This window comes from Sapajus apella, unplaced genomic scaffold (assembly GCF_009761245.1).
Source record: "Sapajus apella isolate SASKATOON/1434 unplaced genomic scaffold, GSC_monkey_1.0 scaffold135, whole genome shotgun sequence".
Classification (NCBI taxonomy): Eukaryota; Metazoa; Chordata; class Mammalia; order Primates; family Cebidae; genus Sapajus; species Sapajus apella.
In genome coordinates, this window is record NW_022437075.1 from 338065 (window position 1) to 345078 (window position 7014).

At 50.2% G+C, this 7014-nt stretch overlaps 1 protein-coding gene across 1 annotated transcript in view; it reads right to left on the reverse strand.

The window, feature by feature from the left end:
- ZNF8 (zinc finger protein 8) overlaps nucleotides 1–6061 on the reverse strand; it is a 15857-nt gene extending 9796 nt beyond the window's left edge. The window contains exons 1-3 of the mRNA XM_032263361.1: nucleotides 5657–6061; nucleotides 1222–1348; nucleotides 859–954 (exon numbers count right to left, since the gene is read on the reverse strand). Coding sequence (XP_032119252.1) covers nucleotides 859–954; nucleotides 1222–1348; nucleotides 5657–5722 — 289 coding nt within the window. The 5' untranslated portion in view covers nucleotides 5723–6061. The remainder of the gene's footprint in view (nucleotides 1–858; nucleotides 955–1221; nucleotides 1349–5656) is intronic.
- Between the last annotated feature and the right edge of the window lie 953 nt (nucleotides 6062–7014).

The window sequence follows — 7014 nt, forward strand, 5'->3', positions numbered from 1 at the left end:
AAAAAAAAAAAAAAAAAAAAACCACAAAGGATCTGGACATGCAAGAATGAAATGGAGAAGATGAAGGGCAAGTTCACTTATCAGAAATGATCCCACAGAAACGGCATGCTGAGAAGGATGGTGAGAGAGGGAATGACCTGGAGCCTAGAAAGGAAGATGAGGCAGAGAGGGAGGAAGGAGTGGGATTCTGACCACTAGAGAAGAGGTGAATGACCTCTGAGCTTAGAAGATGGGAAGCACAGGTGAGAAGGCTATGGAGCACTGCACAGAAAAGATTTAACAGGGCAGGCTTGAGACCACCATTCTTAGGAGAGGCCTGTTCACAAGGCTGGCCCTTGGCTGCAACTGGGAATTTGGATTTGGGGATAGTTTCCCCCCACCCTAACTGATGCGAGTGGTTTACTGTACCCACACTGCGTACACTATGTGGTTTATTCCAAACACTGGCTTTCTCTTGGTAGTCTGGAACCTTCGTCTGTGCTAGATTAGTGTCTTTATGACCAGCCTCTGTCAAAATTCCTGGCACTGAATATCTCACAAGTTTCCCTGGTGGAGTTCATGTCTCATAAGGTGTCACAACTGTGTGCTGGGGGAGCCTGGCACATCCCAGTTGACTCCACAGTTAGGGAACTCTGGAGGCTCATGCCTGGCTTCCTCTGGACTTATCCCCATGCACCTTTCCCCTTTGTTGGTCTCACTATACTCAGAGCTGTCAGCATGACTCTAAGCTGAGTCCTGTGTACTCCTAGTGAATGGGGTGTTCTTGAGGACCACCAGCCACCACCCTTTCCATGAAGTGCATCTCCAGTAATCTGCTGGGCTGCTTCCATGAGTTGCTCCCACATAGTGGGTTCTCACCTGGATAGTAGCCCTGGGTGATTCCTCTCTCTGTCACCCATGGTTCAGTCCCTTGCTCCAGGTGGGAGATGACTTCAGGCTTCGGAAGCTCAGGACCTGGAAATGGGGAAAAACACAGGAGGTAGGGGTCTGCTCTGGAGAGAAAGAACCAGCTCAGGCTCTAGATCAGACTCCTTCCTGACTGTGGAGACGTGGGTACCTCACAACACGGTGAAGCTCTGCACTGGCATGGAAAAGGGCAGATGTCCCTCTTCATGCATTCCCCATAGGGAGTGAGGACCCAAGGTCACATCCTCACACCGAGGCCCCATGACTTATAACCCAGGAAAAATCAGTTATCACAGCTTGCAAAGCAGGTCTTACCTATGGAGAGCAGGTGCCCAAAGGTCTCCAGCATCACATCACGGTAAAGGATCCTCTGGGTAGGGTCCAGCTGCCCCCACTCCTCCTGGGTAAAGTCCACAGCCACATCCCGGAAGGTCACTGGTTCCTGAAACATCACACATATTCTCAATCAGCTGGACTATCTCCATCAGTACTTTCGGACAGAAGAAGAATGGAAAAAGAGAAAATAAGCAGGCCAGTGTCACGAGAGACTACAAGTTATGAATGATGGGAGTCGGTCTCACTGGGCACCTATTAGGCCACTACACATAAGTGTGTGTTGTATGGCGAGAACATGTGAGAGGATTCACCAAGATCAACACAGCCAAACAGCGATGACCTACATCTGCTAAGACAGAGGAGTGTACCAGCAGAGACTGGGCTAAACCACTGATTTGAAGGTTTGTGAGCTAAAGAAACAGATACTGTTTTAGGACAGTGTGTAACACAGCAGCAACTAACTAAATACACTCACTAATCCTTAGATACAAAGTGAAATGCCTGTAATCCCAGCTACTTGGGAAGCTAAGGCAGGAGAATTGCATGAGTCTGGGAGGCAGAGGATGCAGTGAGCTGAGATTGTACTACTGCACTCCAGTTAGGATGACAGAGAGAGACTCCATCTCAAACAAAACAAACAAAACAAAACAGTGAGGTTCACCATTCTTCCTGAAAAGAGGAGTTCAAGGGGTTGGGATAATTTCACCCCTTCAGGTGAGGCAGGCTCACATGACAGAAGTGGGCCAGTTTAAGAGCCCACAAGGGTACTTACCCTATGAGTGGTGGGACTGGGGGTGATAGGGAGAATGTACCCTGTCTGAATGAGCAGCAGAACTGACTGATAATGGGAAAATACAGGACCCTTAGAACTGCTAATCTCTGAAGAGAAGCTGAAAATTAGGTCAGATTTTTAAGTAAAAAATTCTTTTTCTTTTTTAGGTAGAGTCTCACTCTGTCACCCAGACTGGAGTGCAATGGTGCCAACTCTGCTCACTACAGCCTCCACCTCCTGGGTTCAAGTGATTCTCCTGCCCTAGCCTCCCTAGTACCTGGGACTACAGGCATGTGCCACCACACCTGGCTAATATTTGTATTTTCAGTAGACATGGGGTTTTACTGCGTTGGCCCGACTGGTCTCGAACCCCTGGTCCCAAGTGATCCACCTGCTTCGGCCTCCCAAAGTGCTGGGATTACAGGTGTGAGCCACTGCACCTGGCCTCTATGTGAAAAATTCTAATTTTTTTTTTCTTTTTGTTTTTTTTTGAGACGGAGTTTCGCTCTTGTTGCCCAGACTGGAGTGCAATGGCACGATCTCGGCTCACCGCAACCTCCGCCTCCTGGGTTCAAGCAATTCTCCTGCCTCAGCCTCCCGAGTAGCTGGGACTACAGGCACGCACCATCATGCCCAGCTAATTTTTGTATTTTTAGTAGAGACGGGGTTTCACCTTGTTGACCAGGATGGTCTCGATCTCTTGACCTCGTGATCCACCCGCCTCGGCCTCCCAAAGTGCTGGGATTATAGGCGTGAGCCACCGCGCCCAGCCTAAAAAATTCTAATTTTTTTAAGTTGATGCAACATTACCTAAAATGTGTCCCATAAACAAAGCCCTTCTGCAGCCACGCTTGAAAGCCAGGTATTTCTGGATCAGAGTCTTGGCTCAGTTACTTTGTCCTCAAGAAGCATTTTTGCCTCCCAGTTTCCATGTCAACAAAGCATCACCCCTTGGGGGCTGTATAATGATTAAGTGGTTTACAAACACTTCCTACAGGACATCTGGATAGCCACATGGAAAAGAGTAAAGATAGTCCCTGTCTTAGTCTGTTTTCTGTTGCTATAACAGAATACCAGGCCAGGCGCGGTGGCTCAAGCCTGTAATCTCAGCACGTTGGGAGGCCGAGGCGGGTGGATCACAAGGTCAAGAGATCGAGACCATCCTGGTCAACATGGTGAAACCCCGTCTCTACTAAAAATACAAAAAATCAGCTGGGCATGGTGGCGTGTGCCTGTAATCCCAGCTACTCAGGAGGCTGAGGCAGGAGAATTGCCTGAACCGAGGAGGCGGAGGTTGCGGTGAGCCGAGATCGCGCCATTGCACTCCAGCCTGGATAACATGAGAAAAACCCTTTTCCAAAAAAAAAAAAAAAAAAAAAAAAAGAATACCACTGACCAGGTAATTTATGGTTTTTTGTTTTTTTTCTCAAGATGGAGTCTCACTCTGTCCACCAGGCTGGAGTGCAGTGGTGTGATTTTGGCCCACTGCAACCTCTGCCTTCTGGATTCAGTTGATTCTCTTGCCTCACCCTCCTGAGTAGCTGGGACTACATGTGCACACCACCACATTTAGCTAATTTTTGTATTTTTTAATAGAGACAGAGTTTCACCATGTTGGCCAGTCTGGTCTCAAACCCCTGGCCTCAAATGATACGCCCACCTCGGCCTCCCTAAGTGCTGGGATTACAGGCATGCAACACCATGCCAAGCTAATTGTGTACTTTTTGTAGAGACAGGGGTTTCTCCATGTTGATCAGGCTGGTCTCAAACTCCTGAACTCAGGTGATCTGCCTGCCTTGGCCTCCCAAAGTGCTGGGATTACAGGCGTGAGCCACCATGCCCAGCCCACAAGTGTCTTTATAAAAGGTATACAGAGGGAGATATGACTATAGAAGACATAAGGCAATATGATCACTGAAGCAGCATGCTACACTGCTGGCTTTGAAGATGAGCAAAGGGCCACAAGGCAAGGAATGGAAGGTCTGTGGCTCTCTTAGCTGGAAAAGGCAAGGAAACAGATTCTATCCTAGAACCTCAGTGGGGAGGGTAGCTCTGCTCACACCTTGATTCCAGCCCCGATTTTTGACTTCTGACCTCCATAACAGAAAGAACAAATGTTGTTTTAAGCTACAAAATTTGTAGTGAATTGTTACAGCAGATGCAGATAACCAGATAAAACATTGGACCCTGAAGCTCTCCATTCTAGTTCTTGTCTGCTGTGATGGACAGCCTCCAAGATGCTCCCCAACCATCTTTGCCAATGATCTCCAGCCCTTGCGTAGTCCCCTCCAACACTGAGCAAGGCTGACTTGTTTAACTAGTAAGACACTGTGGAAGTGACAAAAGTGTGAATTCTGAATCCAGGTCACGAAAAATGTTACGGTTTCTACCTTGCCCTCTCCTGGATCACCTGTTCTGTGGGAAACCAAATGCTATGTTGTAAGGATACCCAGCAGTTCCAAAGAGAGGCCTACATGGAGAACAACTGAGTTCTCCTATCAACAGATATGTGAGTGAGCCATCCTGGAGGTGGATTCTCCAGCCTCAGTTAAGTCTCAGGTAACAACAGCTATGCTGACATCTTCACTATAACTTCTCGAGCCTGGACCAGAACCACCAGCTAAGTCATTTCAGCACTCCTGTCAGAACCTGTGAGATATTTATTGTTGTTTCGGGTCACAAAGTTTTGAGTTACATGGCAACAGGTAACTAATACACTTTCTCTCAAGCCTTATGCTCATTCTGCGTCCCCCATCCACAGCAAGAACAAACTAAAACGTGGAAGCATTTCATGCAAATTTGGAGTAATACACATCGGAAAGCCTGCAATCTAAGATTATCAACAGTGTCCCTTTGTGTACCAAATCTGAAATAGTGCAACTCCCCATAAACAAACCAACGACAAAAAAAAAAAAAGTATATAATTTCAAAGTTGCAGAGCTTGAGCAAGTATGAATTATTGTTGTTTCCTGCCACGCGAGGCGGTACTTTATGGAAAACAGAGGCAGCAGCAGTCACTTTGTCTAGAAGTGCTGGAGCTTTGATGGCCAGATGGCCCTGCAAACACTGACCGCCCTGGACTGCGGTTCTCCCACAGTCTCCAAGGGGACGACCCTGGTAGTCGCTCTCGTCACACTCAGTGCGTGGTGACCCCTCGTTGTCCCCAGGAGGTTGTGCCCAAGCCCCAGGGCAAGCGCTTCGCGGTGCTGGGGTCCCGGTGGGTGTGCGCTGACTCCACGCGTCGAAGCATCCCTATTTGAGCATGCTTGCCACCTGGGCACCCAGCCAATGCTACAATTACTGTTATCCGTCAAAAAGAGGACAGCCCTTCCGGGAACGCGTAAGGGTTTCGACGGGGCGGCGCCGCACGCGAGAGCGGGACCTGCCGGATTCCCTCGGGAATGGCCGACCCCAGCCCCGGGGAGGACGGGGCCGCCGCGGAGCATGCGCACTCGGTTGGAACCCCGGCCCCCTCTCGGACTAGCCAGGCCGTCACCACGCCCCGACCCGTGCCTCAGTTTCCCCACGTGTCAAAGGCATAACGGCGGTGCCGCCCTCATCGTGCCGCGAAGTGAAAGAGTCAGTCTCCACGGGAGACGCTTGCCCGGAGCCCACGGCCGTCGTTACTGTTGTTATTGTTACCTGAAGCCGGGCCGCCGGCGGCCCCACAGACATCACCGCCGCTGCCGCTTCGTCCTCAGGGTCCATCCTGGATCGACCAGTGTAGAATGGCGCCTGAGGTGATCCCCAGACCAGAGGGCCACTACAGCCAAAGGGACCACCCGACTCGCCGAACGCTGGACAATGGCGGCCGCACCGGCGACGCGGCGACTACAACTCCCAGTAGGCCGTGCAGCGGGCCGCAGCTCTCGGCCAATGGGAGTCTCCGCCGGCTGGGCCTTTGACCAATGGAAGCATTCTGGCCGCTAGCCAATGGGAGCCTCCACCCGATGGCCTCTGGCCAATGGGAGCGCTTAGCTGGGGCTGATGGGAGATGTGGTTGCTCCCCGCTGCGCTGCCCGCTACGGTGCGGGAAACCAGAATCCTCAGTCGTGGGGCAGGGAGCGGGGCTGGGCTCCGAGAAGGTGGGGATCGTCCGCCCCTCCTGATGCTGGGGCCTTGCCAGTCTGCGTGGGCCGGGCCTGCTCTTTCCGGGAAGTTGCGCTGGAGGAAGCCCGGGGCTGTTCCGCTTTACCCTCTGCTCCCCAGTGCCTAAAACGCACACGCTTGAAAGTCTCAGGAAGACTTAGGGGTTTGTTAATATAATAGACTTTGGCGGTAGCGGCTGGAAGGGGGCTTGAGGCTGGGAGCGCTGGTCCTCCTACATGAAAGGAGCCCCGATTCAGACCCAAGGGAGGGTTCTTGGATCCTGCCCAAGAAAGAATTCAGGGCGAGTTTGCAGTGCAAAGTAAAAGCAAGTTTATTAAGAAAGTAAAGTTGGTTCCTTCTGAGGGACAGTGTATGTTCCATCCCTTTCCTTAGCTTTTGCTGGCAATCTCTGGCATTCCTTGGCTTGTATATCTCTCTGTCTTCACGTGGCATTTTCCCTGTGTGTGTGACAAGTAGTCTGTCTCCAAATTTCTGTTTTTATAAGGACAACAGTCATATTGGACCAGGGGTCACCCTAATGACCTCATTTAAAATTTTTAAAGACCCTGTCTCCAATTAAGGTCTGAGGTACTATGGGTTAGAACTTAAACATATCAATTTTAGGGAGACACAGCTCAACCTATACATTAACATATAATGGGTTTATTTTGAAAAATTATCTTACCGGGTGCGGTGGTTCACGCCTGTAATTCCAACACTTTGGGAGGCCGAGGCGGGCAGCTCATGATGTCAAGAGATTGAGACTATCCTGGACAACATGGTGAAACCCCGTCTCTACTAAAATTACAAAAATTAGCTGGGTGTGGTGGTGGGCGCCTGTAGTCTCAGCTACTCCAGCCGGGGCAACAGAGCAAGACTCTGTCTCAAATAATAGTAATAATAATAATAAT